The 15,529-nt window shown below is 38.9% G+C and overlaps 1 protein-coding gene across 19 annotated transcripts in view; it reads left to right on the top strand.

The window, feature by feature from the left end:
* Positions 1 to 15,529, top strand: part of cac (calcium voltage-gated channel subunit cacophony) — a 151,679-nt gene that overhangs the window by 79,549 nt on the left and 56,601 nt on the right. For 18 of the 19 annotated variants that reach the window (XR_016379743.1, XM_089861926.1, XM_089861935.1 and 15 more), the window contains exon 5: positions 7,915 to 8,171. Coding sequence is in view for 18 of the 19 variants with exons in the window: in XM_089861926.1 (XP_089718052.1) it covers positions 7,915 to 8,171 (257 nt within the window). In the remaining variant the exon portion in view is untranslated. Of the gene's footprint in view, positions 1 to 267; positions 1,286 to 7,914; positions 8,172 to 15,529 lie in introns of those variants that run through there. The other variant, XM_089861937.1, reaches the window with a different exon arrangement.

Genomic DNA, 15,529 nt, shown 5'->3' on the forward strand with positions numbered 1-15,529 from the left:
TCCCGCCACTAGGTGACATTGACACGTCAAGCTCTTAGCTCGCGTGTTTATTTTTTGTAGATGAAAAACTTCCAAGTTTATTTTATCGCGGAATTAAGGTTAAAGGCGAATCTATTTGTAATTTAATTTGGTAATAGATGGCGCTTTTTGACTGACTTTATTGAAAAGATACCTGACGGGAAAAACCCGTACCGTTTTTTAGTTGGTCGAAATTCCGTCGGTCGCGAGTCATTTTCGAGACGATTAAATTCATCCATTTTTGTCTCGGCATTATTAGTTTTCGGATTTAAATTAGTTAATATCTAAGAGTAATTGAAGGTGGGTGATTAGCGTATTTCGACTTGGGTAGAGGCGAGCCGGTCGTTGCTTTTTGCCTATCTAGGTGACCATTGGAAGCACGATATCTCGGTGGCCGGCTAGCTCTATCTGGCCCGAATGAACCAAGCGGGTTAGTCGCGTGTCGCTAGTGGTAATATTGATTGAGCTAGCGTGTTTGCCGCCGCGGCCAAAAACCGGGAGAGATCTTCAGACTCGCGGATTTAGATATGTGTAACGCATCGACATCAGCTAGCCTGGAGAAGTAGCGGCATTTTTTTTACTCGATTTCCAACGGGCCCTACAACTGAGTAGGCCAGTTTTTCGTCTCGAGTTCGGAAAAATTAAAATCGAGGAACAATTTCGTCGCACCCGGCTGTCCGAACGCGGTCATCGGCGGAGTGCTTTAAACTAGGCTTTTCAATCGCGCGAGTAATAGCGGCACCAGCACCCCTCCCCCGGAACGTGACCGAAAAATCATGTCTCAGTAACAGTAAGGAAAAATAAAATATTTCCAAAAAAATTAATAAGCATCAAAATATTACGACAAAGCAATTTTTTCTATTCTAAATATCTTTTCCCCAGTCAAATTTTAAAATCAAAATCTATATAGATACGAATAAAGCTCGAAGCGAGTCGGAGAGACATTCTTATAGTAGTCTTAACCCTTTTTTCCTTATTATATATTAGAAGTGAATCTTTTTTGTTTTCCGTTTCGCGCCAAGAAAGTTCTATTATTACGAACAATTTTACCATACTTCTAGTACTACTATACTCTATACTATTACTATTTCAACGTTGGGAAAATTTCCCTTCTTTTTGAACTGATAAACTTTCGTTTCTACAACCTTACCATCGTAATTGGGATTTTATTAAAATTCCCCGATTAAAAATTATTAGGAAAATATTAAAAAGAGGTCGGTGAATTTAAAGGCGACGAAGAATGTTCGTGGCGATATACTGTTTTAAGGTAAGCCTTGGTTCGGATTCTTCATTGATTTTTGTCCCCTTCTCTTATGGCCTCCGAAAGTCTTAGGGCCAACGACGTGCACGCTCTGACTCGACTGCACTGCGGGGTTTTGGGGGGATTGAATGGGAAAAGGCTTAACTGCTGAATTTCAACCGAAGCTCTCTCTCCTCGTTAGGCCTATATTCCAATTTACTAATTCTTGCCTAATTCACTTCAGTAATACTCGTATCAAACCCAATTTTGTACGCGTATTTTACTTTTAGTTTGATTCTTAACTATCAAATTCTTAATGAAGAATTATAGTTGTTTGAAAAACGAGCTCTGCTTGAGCGTTCTTTCAAGATGGCTTCCTAGTATAAATTTACCATTTTAGCCTTTTTAAAACGGTACAAATATTACCTAAAATATTCAGACGGTCTTTCCGCGTTTGTAACCCTTTGTTTATCGAGTCAAAAACTGGGTCATAGGTTACTCTAAGCTTAAAGTCAAAGTTCAAAGGTTAAATTAGGATTATAAAGTCTAGATATGCAAGCGTGATTTACATTTTGAAGTATCCATTGTTACATTTACGAGTAGAAATAGATGATCTATCTTATATGGCTAAGAAAGCTTTCCCGAATTTTACATATACATTGTTGGACCGATTCTGAATGAAGATCAATTATTTATTTAGATTCATTTTCAATAAAATCGGGGTAGAATAACCATTTTTTAATTAATTGAGACAAATTTAGCGAAGCAAACTTCCAGGGGCAACTGTTCCAATGTATTTTCTACGAGCGCCTGTAAAAAGGCTTACCCGCAGTACATTGATGTATGTCATTTTTCAAAAATTTGTATCTTCGTTAATTCTGGTCCGATTTAGTCGAGTTTGTACTCATTTTAAACCTGACATTTTTATTTACACGCGTATTTAATCCCATAGCCTTATCTTTAAATTTAATGGGTCGTAATTGCGATTATATCCTAACTTCGTAAGAACAGTAAAATAAATACTATAACCAGAAGTATATAATACTTCTCTTCGAGAGAAGTGTACAAGCACAAAGCGGTGTAAGTGTAACGTCATTCTTCCCAACATCGGAACATTTGGAGCAAGGTTACTAAACCGAATCACATATCCGATAAATAGTTCCCTCATCATTTCTCTATTAGCGCTTAACTATTTGGCAAAATGCGTTTGCGGATTTTTGACCCACCCCAAGACGAGGTTTGTGAATTGATTGCTGGGGATTTGGTGCCAAACAATTACAGAATTCATCTAGCGGTGCGGTGCCCATCTGAAGTTTGATGAGCAGCGGGAGAGCAAACAAAAAGGGTGAGCCCGGGAAGAATCATGTTACATAACTAAAGTATTAAGAGGATACAGAGTGTCATCCTTCTTCTATTATCCCCTTCTGCTATAACGCATTTTTCTGGTTGTAGGCTCTTATCTTTCTACTTTTGTGTGTAATTAAGGTCTAATACTTGCCAAAATTCGCTTAAAGAAGGCCGAATTTAGGGAAGTATTACGCAAGTTTTAGGTCTTTGTTATTAGAACGGGGTTTTTTTTGTCTAGAAAAAGGGAAAACAAAAGAAAATGCGCGCGGTCGATGAAGAATGCATTTCTATATCCTAGTAGCGAGCGCGGGGGAACGCGCTGCTGGCTTCTTAAATACACGTACACGCTAGAGAGAAAAACCCCATGCACTGTCGTCATAGATACCACCACCAGAAAATGATCTGGTGGCCCAGTGTAGACTAATACTCCGAGCAGCATCCACCCACCCACGTTGCTTTTGTAATATTCTTTGTCCAATAGTAGTAGTAGTGTGGTATGAGGGAGAAACGATATTTCTAAATTTAACAATGTAAGTATTGTTTTTTAGGCTAAATAAGGTTACGTAAGAACCGTAGTAAATATTGATCGATGCTAATCTTTTAAAATTACAATCCCGTTTAATCACGAGTATAAAACCAAAATACGTAATCACTTTAGTATAACGTAACCGCTGTGTTGTAAAGCCATAGAAGAGCTTGGTGGTTTTTTCTCGAAACACTTTAGCTTATAATAGCGAGAACGAAAATGCTTCAAGGGATATTTTTACCTTAAGCTTAAATACACCTTTTACAATTTTTGAGTTTGTTTCATTTTTTTTTTTAATTATTTAAAACTTTTCAAAATATATATATTGTTATTTTAAAGCCTGTTATAAATTAATTTACAACTATAATTTAATGTTGTGTATCGAAATTTTAAATTCGTCGGTTCTCCCTTTAGCTTATAGTAGCAAAATACTACCGAATAGTAGGCGAATAGCTAAACCAAGTCCTGGTTTTGAAGAGCAGAGCGTGACCAAGTTAAATAAGCTAAATTAAGTTCGGTATTCAAGAATACTTTTAAGTAAAACTAGGACTGACTTTACTTTGACCCGTAATTCCCCTCAGCATATGAACTCGATATAATCGGTATAATTACGTTTTCGCTGTTAAAGGGTGCGCGTAATTATCCCCGTAGACTTCAACTGGCGTTTAACCTTTTATCCTTCACCTTGTATAGGTCATTTAGGGTTAGGATTCATTTATTTTTAAGTAAATCGACGTTTTTGGCGGGAAAGGAAGCTTCTGCTGGGAAAGGGAGTGGTGTATCGTTCTTCCGGTCAGCTCTGGCTCGCTCGCTCGCTCGTATTAAGAAAGCTCTTTTCATTGGTTTTATATAGCTTGAATAAGTAATGCTCTATGAAAATTGTATATTTTCGCCTACCCTGACTAGAAAAAGGGGTATATGAAAAGGTACGCTGCTCCAGTCGGGTCGGGGGCTTCCTAAAAGCGCGTCGAACCCCCATTTTTCCCGATGCATTTTTGGTAAGGTAGTCACGCACGAAGCCACGCCCATGCGTGCCGATGAAACACGGTCACGTGACTTGTATTTAGGCTAGTTTACGTGTAAAAACCCTTTCTTTCACTAACCACCTTCCCCTCGTTGATATTAAAATCATTTACCCCCTCTTCAACTCCTTCGGGGTTTTGCCTTATTACACCTAGGAATGTTTATTTGAAATTCTAATCTAATAAAGGCAAATTTTTATCGTGTTTTTTTTTCCTGAGGTTTTTATTTCGATATGCTAGCCATATACTAAACTAATTGGAAAAGGGTTATTGATATTGAATTTTTATGTCACTTTTTTTCAGTTTATTTCGTATTTTATAATATTTAGAAAAGTTGAGAAACTCTTGAAGATGAATATTATATTTTAAACAAGTAGTAATTTAAATACTAAAACGTATCCCTATAGAGCGTAATATTAGCTTCAAAGTAAGACCAGAAACGGTCAAATCGGTTCAGAATTAGCTAAGAGCTGAATTTTTAAAAAATTAGGTACATTGGTGTATTGCAAGACGCCTTTCTACAGGGGCTCGTAGGAAATACATTAAAGGGTTTGCCCCTAAAGTTCGGCTTCTGAAATTATTGAATTAAACGTTGTTAAAATTGTCAAATCTTATCCGATTTCGTTTTATTTAGTCTCAATTTCAAAAAATAAAATTACGCTATAACAATATCTAGTTTAATTATAAATTTATGGTTCATTTAAAATTTAACTTACTATTCGAATCTTAAGTGTCTAATTTTACGTATCGAATGGTTTCACAATGTAATTATTAGAGTTAATACCGTACAGGTTATATATTTATCTTCAAAATGAGACAAAATTTGTGGAAATCTGTCCAGAATTAACAGAGATAAGAGTTTTTAAAAAATATCGTACATAAGTGTATTGCGAGTAAGCATTTCTACAGGGGCCCGTAGGAAATACATTAGCGAGTTTGCCCCTGAAGTTCGGCACTTCAAACGGATTTAAATATTTTTAAATATAAGTTAATATGTCAAATTTGTTCATATTTTGAAACAAAATTAATTAAATAAAAATCATATTGAGCCCACTCAAACTTATTTCAAAATTGAAATATCAAATTTTCATCCGAAAGTGGAGGTTTTCGGTTAAGGGAGGCAGACACGGAAAGAGGTCTGAAAAATATTAGAGAAAGATTTGTACCCACCGGGGTGCGATTATAGCCTAGGGAAGCCTAAGTTTATGGAGTTCATAAACATATCGTGTGAATTTAATTTTGAAAATTTACGATAGCTTTCAGACCCGTATATTGTTAGGGGAAATTATCACGTTCTTAAATAACAATGCGAAGTAGAATCTTTCATCCAAAATAACTAAATAAGAGATAAACACTTACGTGTGTTTAACAATTTATTCAGTTTATCCAAGAATATTCAATTATTTTATTTACGTAAACCTTAGAAACGAGTGACAAGCTTTATATAAATATAAATATAAATAATATATTAATTAAAAAAATAATACAATATTTAAAAAGTAATATAGTAATTAAAAAATAATACAATATTTAAAAAGTAATATAGTAATTAAAAAATAATATAATAATTAAAAATTAAATATAAAAATTCGTTTATGCGAATTATTCAACATAATTACGCACGAACGTTTCATACGTATTTAATTTTATTCCTGGAATTGAAACCGGAAGAAAGGGTTAGGTAACCCTAAAAGCCCGCTGACGCCTGCTGATACCCAGAAACCAATATAATGGCGAATAAAAGTCGGTATGACGCAATTCGTAGTAAAAAAGGAGTTGGGGTTTAGCGTGGGCGTTTCGGGGGAATTCCTGGAGAGAATGAGCCTCTCGATCCTCGTACACCAAACATGGCCATCTAACGTAACTTAAGCGGACTAATTAGAATGCTGTCATTATTGGAACACTAACAGACATTATAAAGTCCACCCAAAACTCTCCGTGAAATTGGAAAAAGAATAGAACTAGCTAGGAGAGAATGCGTAAAGAAACGAAAGTAGAGTAAGCTTCCAATATTGGCGAACGAGCGATAATGCCAATGTAATATAATTGTAAATCGAGCTAGTATTTTTTAGGTCAAGGGTGGCCACGCTGGTCTATTCGAATTAATGATTAAGTTTAACTGAAGAGACTCTTGATTTTAATTAGTTACTTTTTAACTAAATGATTATCACGTGACTCGGATTTGGAATGAATTATTGCGAAGAACGTAAGAGGTCAAAAGGTTATTTGAGGGCGTAACGAAATTTATTTAAATTTAATTAATTTTACATAATGTCAGTAAGAATTGGTGGAAGCGCCTTACATATTCTAATTTTCGTGTCCCAGAAGTTTCCCACGCACGTTCCCAAAATACACCATCATCACTGAAACGTCTGATTTCTAATAGCGGGCGGGAGAGAGCGAGCATTTTTTTTATATAATTTTTGCGAGTAATTCGATTTCTTCCTTGGAGCAAAGCAGAGCGGAGCTACTTCTCCGGTAAACTTAGTTGGAAGGAAGCTAACGGTATTTCCCCGACGCCTAGAGGGAGATCAATAAGGCTCTAGGGCCTACCATATTCCTTTCTGGGGGCGCTACCAACGTTAGAGGGCGTTGTTTATTCCCCTTTAGTATACACGGATAAACAAAGCACACCCCTACCCCCCTACCCCCCCCCCCTACCCCTCTCTTCCTTCCTCTGACCATTCTCCGCTGCCCGTTGCACGAATTCGTAGCTCAATATTCCCGGGGAAAACGTGATTTCACCACAAACATATTTTAATCAAGCTTTTAATAGGTTTCTAGGGTTAAACGTGATGAACTTTCCGTTCCATTCTTTCGTGATCTACTTATTTTTTAGGCCACTATACTATCATCTCCCACGCGTGGCCCGTTTAAATCTTACAACGGAATTAGTTTAAACTTTTTCGAGCTTAAATTAATGATTTAGAACGTTTATTACGTACAAGGTATGGTCGTAGTTAGGGTATTTTTGGATGGAATTTATTTATATTTATTGATATTGTAATTTTAAAATTACGAACAAATATTTAAATTTTTGTACATTTATATATTTTGCTTCGTTGACTTAGTTTTAATTGATTTTGGTTAAGATACTAACTTAAGTATATTTACCCGAGATTGAGGTAAATTACGTATGAGAGGTGACATGGTATAATATCAGCTTAAAAATGAGATCAACAACAACGAGGATATTGGTAAATAATTTAGAAAGATAGGATTATTTGTACAGCCCAAAAACATATATATACCGATGAGGAAGAAGCGTATAAATATTTAATTTGTTGACGAGAAAATAAAGAATTTGATCTATTCTGTTTTTGAGAATATTAAGGTATCAACCACAGCGTAGAACTTTGCATTGCCGAATGAGTTAAAAGAAAATGAATCGCATATTTTGCAACTCTAATTTGTCATTTTGAAAGAATCTACAGATATTCATTTAATTATAACTAGGCCTATAGATAATTATTACTCTTTTTGCAAAATTTATTTTAAACCTTATCGAAACGTTTTGTTGCACGAAGAAATAGCGTTTTTGAATTGGGCCAGCCGTTAATAATATTATTTTGTTGTCTGCGGGGGCGGGGGGGGGGGGTGCGATATATTCGTATCAATCTGTACTAACATAATCTCGTTGTTTTTCTCTCCCTTTTCTTCTTCTTGCGGTCTCTCTGTGGATAATCCGGTTGGACGTGGATCGGACGTGTTTGGACCCGGCCGCCGATTGTTTATTGGAATTGAATCGTGACTGTTGTTAGTCTCTCGGCGCTAAGCGCGGGCGCCACTGACGCCAGTGAAAGCGCTAGCCGGTTTTTAAGTTCCTTGGGAGAACATGGCGGCCTAAGAGTCGGTTCAGCCGTTGGGGGCGTCGGTGGAGACGGCGGCGGAGGAGGATTTGCCATGGCTCGCAAGAAAGGTGCCCCGGTCGTGGCCAGCGGCAAAGGTCCCAGTTCCTTGTTTATTTTTGGCGAAGAAAACTTTATCCGGAGATACACCAGGTTTATCATCGAATGGCCATATCCTTTTTTTCTTAACCAAAATCGCGTGCGCGCCTTTACGCGTCCGTGATAACTGCGGACAAAAGCGCCCTACGTCTAACCCCCAATTTCCGCGATACGAGTGCACGGGTGAGTCTTTGCATTTTGTTCTAGACAGGTCTAGTGGTACTTCTTTCACCTCCCACCCCTAGGAAGCGATGACAATCGGCAATATCGCTATGGCAATCTAAATTAATAGTCGATAATGCTAAGAAGCTGGCGTAACTTTACTATATATACGCCCAGTGTGTTGTTACGCGTAGTTTTCGGACTTGGAGGATTCGTACCATTTGCGCGTGGAGGATACTTGAAGCGCAAAGTTGTACGCGCCAAGTAACCAGCCGACTTCCTCGCGTAAATGGTACTAATCCTCCTAGTCTGGTAACTATGTATGGTTCGGGAAGCCGCCTTATTCAAGGGTTATCCCCTAAATTTGAGTTACCCGTTAAATAGTGTTAAAAATCTATACAGTTAGCTGCAAAATACACCCATTTCCTATAAAAACCTAAATTATACCTAATAATGGAAAAAAACCTCCGTTTCATCAGAGCCTTCGTGAATTACGTAACGCGTACTGTTCCACCCCCTTAAATGGCCATTAGGCTTTTAAAGCGAAATGATTGTTATATGGTAATTACGAAATAACATCGAGTCTTAATCTCCTAAAAAAACACAACGGGGGGGGGTAAGTCAAGAAACTGGGGTATAACCCTTCAGACTCTGATTAATCATTACGACCAACTTCAATCGACGAGTACTTTCTACAAAGAATCGGGTGGGAATTTCCACAGCACGCTGTCTTGCAAAATCCGCCCGCAGAGTTATTTTACGTGCCGAGTAAACGGCACGCGGTACACTCGCGCTTAAACTGGAAACGGGAAGAGGAGAATGCTGGGAAAAATCTTAGGGGTTTGCTCTTTCTAGTCATTTGTACTTATACCGCGCTAGACAGGCTCTAGCCTTCCTTCTTACAAACGATAAAATTTAATGTTGCGTCATTCGAATGAGTAATTGCGCTACGCTCAATGACCGTGAAGCCGCGATATATCGGCTAATTAATGAACTATGACCTTATTTCTACCTCTACCTCTTTCTTCTCTCCTAAAGAGCTGATCCTTTCGAAAAGTATAGTCGTTTGATTCGTGGTTTGGGAAAATTTCTTCGCTTAAACTACCTCTATTTAGTTAATTTCTGAACTAGCCGAGAGAGATTCGAGTCAAGTATCCGTTTGCCCGTGTTACCATTTTTTCAGGAGCATTTAACTCACTTTTTCATTCATTGGTGATGGGTAGTTTAAAAAAGGTTAGAGCCTATTACTAAGTATTCTGATTTGTCTCTCGTGGGATATGTAACGCTCTGGTTCGTTTAACCTGGTATACTTATCCTCTCGAATGAGTCTCTTTTTGAATTGTTTCGACTATTTAACTTTTCAGCTGCTATTACCTCTTTTTTTTTCTTAGAATTTTTGACTTTGACTAAATTTCTTTATTAAGCTTTTTCCGGATTTTAACTTCTTGATCATTAACACGTAATTTAACGCAGTTTCTTAACTATTTATCTAACTTAAAGGAAAAGTAAAGTAACGTAACGTAATGAGGGTGTAAACTCTACCTCCATTGGTTAAGTGGCGTCTGCTAGCTCACTCAGCCTGTGAGAATTCAAACAATCCCGTAGGTGTAAGAGGTTCTGGCTAGCAGACGACACTAATGCAATTCATTAGTTCATGAAGTTTCAAAAGAATTAGTACTCTCTCTCGCGAGTGCGTAAATAATGTGGAAAGGATTCTTCCTTCATTCCTAATTATATCCGTGAAAGTGTGGGACATATATAGGCCAAGCGCTTAAATTATATTGTTCGTGATGTCATTTGGAACATTTCTTACGTAACAATTTTAAATGGGTTATATCAACATCGTCATTAATGGAAGGAAAGAAAAACAAATCGCTTCTATAATCTTCCGTATCATTTCACTTTGTATGACGTCACTATTAAGATTGTCATCGTCATTGTGTGACGAACTAGAGCGTTTTATCTTTGGACCGAGTCTCCTTGACCCACCGTCTCGCCCCCCCGGTCTATCCCCCACCGCGCGTCATCGTAAGGGGCAAACTTTCTACTACTCTTTGAATTTTTTAGCTGGAAGCCGCCCTGTCTCTAATGATCCCTAACGCTTTGGCGCTTCCATCCTTTAGTTTTGACGCTGGGCGCTGCTGCGCCACTCTCGGACCTCGCTTGCCTCCTCAATCGATCGATAAAGCCTCAAAATGGCGCCGCGCTCTCACTCGCGGCCCGCGTTTGCGCTCTTATCCCGCGCCCCAACTCTGCCCAAAAATGGAATAAAAAGGAGGGAGGGGGGGGTCTTGTAAAGATGTTTTGAAATGAAAAGCCATGCACGCTATGACCGTCTCTCTACGTCTACTACCCTTTTAAAACTCCTCATCCCGGCCGACTCGCTTGACTTTTCTAGCCTAAAAATATGTATAGAAAGATCTCGCCCAACTATTTCTTTAGGAATAATATATAAAAACATCAGAATTCCCAAGGACTTTCAAAAACTTTGTGCTAAAAGTTGAAATGTATATTTTATTTTTACTATTAAAGATGGATTTGGCCAAGAACCCAAATAATAACCGAGAACGTTCCAATTTGCCTCGAGATACTATATTATCTCTTTGAATGTTCTCGGGATTCGTATTGGTTCTTGGTATGGCTGGTGTACAGCGTAACTATTGCTACGTTCACGCAAACAAGCGAGTCGCTAATTGGAACTGCTTTGGTCAACTAGTTTGAAAGCTTCTTCATTACCAGTTTGAAGCGACTTCGTAAGCCTCGGTTCACGCGTTAAGACACTGCTTGATGTCTGCTAAGGCCGGTGAAAATACCCTTAAAGGAAAAGATCCCGTTTATACACATTATAAACTGCCTTTTTCTAAAAATAGGAAAACAAATTATGATCCCTTATTACAAAATAATTCAGATTTAATTAGTGGCGTCTGCTAGCCAGACCCTCTTACCCCTACGGGATTGGTTGGTGGTTGGGTGAGGTAAGAGGTTCAATTTAGCGGACGCCACTAAACAAATGGCAGCGCGGTAGTCCTCAAAAACTAATTAACTATTTTGTAATAAGAGATCATTATTTGTTCCTCAATAAGTGCGAACGTGGCTTATGGGTGTCTTGATAGTGGGGGGGGGGGTTAGTATTTTGGACGAATATGTACGGGTCTCCCTTGTTTTCTAGACATTTATGTCGATTAAGCATTTTTGAAGGGTCCGGTAAAAATATGTATTTAGGTAAAATAATTTGAGACTTATATGCCTTAGAGCGCCTGGTAGATACGATAAATTCAGAGTTAACTCATTTGCTGTTACCCATAATTATTCAAATTTTCTTTAAAAATTCTCCATTTTATCAGTGGTTAATATAAGCTACTGGTGGGAAATTTGTACCATTTTTTTTTTTTGGCAAAGTAAATATTTCGATTTTTAAAAAGCAAAGCTCGGTCGTCCGTGTATATACGCTCTGTTTGTCGCGCCAAAACACGCTGCTCCCTTACTCTGTTTAGCGCTTGGCGTGTCAACAAAGATGACGTTCGACTCTCGCGGAAAATTCATGACCCAATTAATGTTTAATCAAGGAGCGGGCTATTGTCCGAGGCCACGTTTGCGCTAATTGAGGATTAGGATCCTCTCTCAAAAGTAACAAACCCCGGCTATTAATCAATATTTGTTTTCAAATATTTCTCTTTCATTAATAGTAAACGTATTTCTCAATGTAGGTACTACGCTCTTTTAATCTTGAAATTTCTAAATTTTCGTTTAGTCGTTGATTTAATCAAAAGTGTATAGCTATAAAAACCGAAAGTAGACTTCCTTCAAATCTTTAGGTATTTTAGTCGCTGAAAGACTATGAAATCTTTCTAGGGACACCTAATGTAAAGTACATAGAGCAGATTTTCTTATTGGAATACAGTTTTAAAACTGATGTACGTAACTAGCGTTCCGCCCCCGTATCTAAAGTAGTTTAACGTCTTTAAGAGATCGAAGCCACGTTCGTGACTAATTCAAATATTCTAATCGGGAAATTTATTAATAATATATGAAAGTGGAAAAACTTTCTCTTCCTTTTAATTCGTGGGTCAAACACGAGGCATTCGGTACAGGCATACACCACCGACTTTCCTAAGGATGGGAAAATTCCACGCGTTTATCGATTATTGGCCACTCCCCTTATTTCACGTGCGCGCGCAGCGCCTGCCGGGAAATTGAAGAAGGGGGGGGGTGAATTTGGAAAAAAAGGGAAGGGGGTAGTTACGCCGGTTAAGGATGGAGGTGGAAAGAGTTCAACGCCAGGCGAGAGATCTTTGCACGCGTTTCTCTATGGGAGCATGGAATCCCTCTCCGTAGGCTAACCTCCTTTCTCCCCATCAATGATGCCCATATATATATGTAGACTAGAAAAGTAGGTCAGTCCGCTTCTCGCTCCATCTAACGACGTCATCCAATAAACACCGACGGAGGATAAAAGATGGCGATCAGCCTAGATGACTTATCCTCTTTTCGCGGACGGACGGACGGGTGTCCCATGAAAAATTCCGGAAAAACTGTTAAAGATGCCCCCCCCCAACTCTTTCAAACCCCCCCCCGGCCGAGCGTCGTATAGGATGGGGATTTGAAAAGGGCCTTTTGAATATGGCCTACATTTATTTCCCTTTCGCGTGGCCGATTGAAATATTCCTTCGTGACAAATAGGAGTCGCTTTTAAAGAAACGATTCCTTATAGCGAGTAGACGCATCGTGGCTTTTTGGCGCCAATCATGGCCAATCGTTTATATTCCTAAATGGGATCACGTGATGAAGAAGAGACTGGGATGAATACGTCTAATATGTTGCTTTGACGTATAACTTGCATTTAAATTTCTTGATCAGTCAGTGTGGCCATGGCAAAAGAACTTGGCTTATTTACTTATCGCTTGAATACCTAGGGACAAAAAGATGTCGGTACATCTGCTGGGTTTACTTTCAACACGTACGCGATTCCCTGATCATTTCCGGCTAGTTCCCATTTTGTCTATTAATTTCTGACGTGTCGGCCTATTTCCCCAATCCTGTTTTCCGCCTCTTTTCTACGCTCCTAAGTTCAAGTAACACCCATTTCTTTGTTGAATTAAACGTCAACAAAATACAGCGAGACCGGTTAGAAATCTCACTATTAATTCTCTCTCCCTTCTTAGAGAGAGAGAGAGAGAAAAAAATAAAGTCCATCATCCAGTGGCCGTGGCTCCATCCCAGAGTAATAAAGACGCTCTCCATAACTCGAGAGAAACCTAAAAGTTTTCTCATAATATTTGAAAGGCAGTTTAGTGTTAGAAACACGAAATACATATCGTTTGTTAGTACTAGGTCCCCCTTCCCACGGTCTTCCTCTCGTAGAAGAAGGGAAGAAATATTGGCAAGAATCCAAATATCGAAAAGCGTGGGTGCAATTTTTGTAACGCGTTTCTTTTCTTGTACCGGCACGCACCCTGGCGACGATAGACGTTGTATAGAGGCGGGTAGGGTATAAAACCCCCCCCCCTCAAACAAAAGACTCGATTCTTGATAAATCGAGCCAGATCGTTTCGTTGTAAGCGGCCATGTAGATGAGGAACCCAGTTGAAAAGAGGAAGGTGACTACCGTTGCCCGGGGTTTGTCGTTGCGTCGCCAGAAGCTGCATGAGGAGTCCTTTTTTCCTTTTTCCCATCTCTGACCAATCTCCCCCCCCCCCGCTACCATCCTCTTTTCATCGAAACCCAGCCGTCACTAGTGAAAAATTCCTCTTTCGCCTTTCACAATTTCTCCCAGCATACCCCACGACCTACTCTTTCTTCCTACGACCCCTTTTTAATTTGAAAACGGTTCCCATCCAACTTGAATCGCTATCGAGAAAGTTAGAAGTGAAAACCCGAATTGAGTCCGAGGTGTTGGATATTTGACGCCATCTTTCAGACCCTTCCTTACTGTTATTGTTAAGCCTAATTAAATTTGAATCGCATTGAACTCCTTGGAGGGTGATAAACGAACTACCGAGTCGCTTTAATTCGAAACTATAGTCTCCGCAAAATAAACGGCAATTGCGTTTTAAATCTGCATCGAGTTATTTGCAGCGAATGAAAAACATAATGGTGACGTTTTTCAAGATGTAGTTAGAAATTCGCCTTTTTGTTGAACCAGTTCAATGAGTAGCTATCATAGTTCAGGGTTCATACAAACCTGTAAAACATGGAAAAATCAGGGAAATAAATAGTTGACAAAAACCTCAGGGAAATTTAGAATTTTAGTAAAATTCAGGGAAATCAGGGAAATTTGCGTCAAACAGGGGCCGAGTAATAAAGCAAAATGTTCGTGACCATCCCCTCCATAGGATTAACATTACACTAAACTTTGGAGGCTCGTAACTCTGGTTCTACTAGAGATACGAAGATGTCCTTTGAGAATGTTATGGTCCTATTTGCCCCACCTCCTCCTTCGTTAACATTTGCTCCATAGGATACTCCATATACGGGAAAAACCTGGAAAACTCAGGGAAATTTGTTTTCCAAAAGTTGTACATATGAACCCTGTAGTTTTGCCCTCCCTTTTTCTCTTGGCGGCTCTGGCTTTGTGGGGAGTTAAAAGAAGACCAGGCTGAACTTGTACAAGTACACATCATCCCGTATCCCCCTTAATCGTTCGGTTCAATTGAAAAGGAACTCGATTTTTATTTTAAGAGAAATCGGATGGGGGTAAGGTAAGGTAGCTGAACTCCCGACGTAGCTCCTTTTTCCAGATCTATTTTTAGAGTTCCCAAAAAAGGGCGGGGATGGCTATCGAATGGATCAATTTGACGACCAACAAATTCGTGCGAATAGACTCGACCCCCTTCCCCCCCCCCATTATTTTTCAAATCCGATTGATTTTATTTATAGAACTTTCCCCTTATGGATTCAGTTGGAAATTTGGTTTTTAAGTTCAGGAGATATAAATGAATAGCGCGTCTTGGCTGGCGCTAATGGTGATAACATAGCTGTGGTACCGAGTACGCAATACCAGAAGTGTAATAGAACCAGAGTTACGAGCCTCGAAAGTTTAGTGTAATGCTATTCCTATGGAGGGGGTTGTTTGTTTACGTTTTGCTTAATTACTCGGCCCCTGTTTGTCGTAGCCCTATGTTCTTAGTATGGTTGGATGGGGGACGAATTGGACTATAACATACTCAAAGGGCATCCCCTTATCTCTAGTAGAACAAAAGTTATGAGCCTCCAAAGTTTATTGTTAAAAATCATAAGTGACCTAATAACAATAAGTGAGACGCTAACA

This window comes from Phalangium opilio, unplaced genomic scaffold (genome assembly GCF_054372755.1).
Source record: "Phalangium opilio isolate 3A_F unplaced genomic scaffold, DU_Popi_V2 ptg000528l_1, whole genome shotgun sequence".
In the NCBI taxonomy this organism is placed as follows: Eukaryota; Metazoa; Arthropoda; class Arachnida; order Opiliones; family Phalangiidae; genus Phalangium; species Phalangium opilio.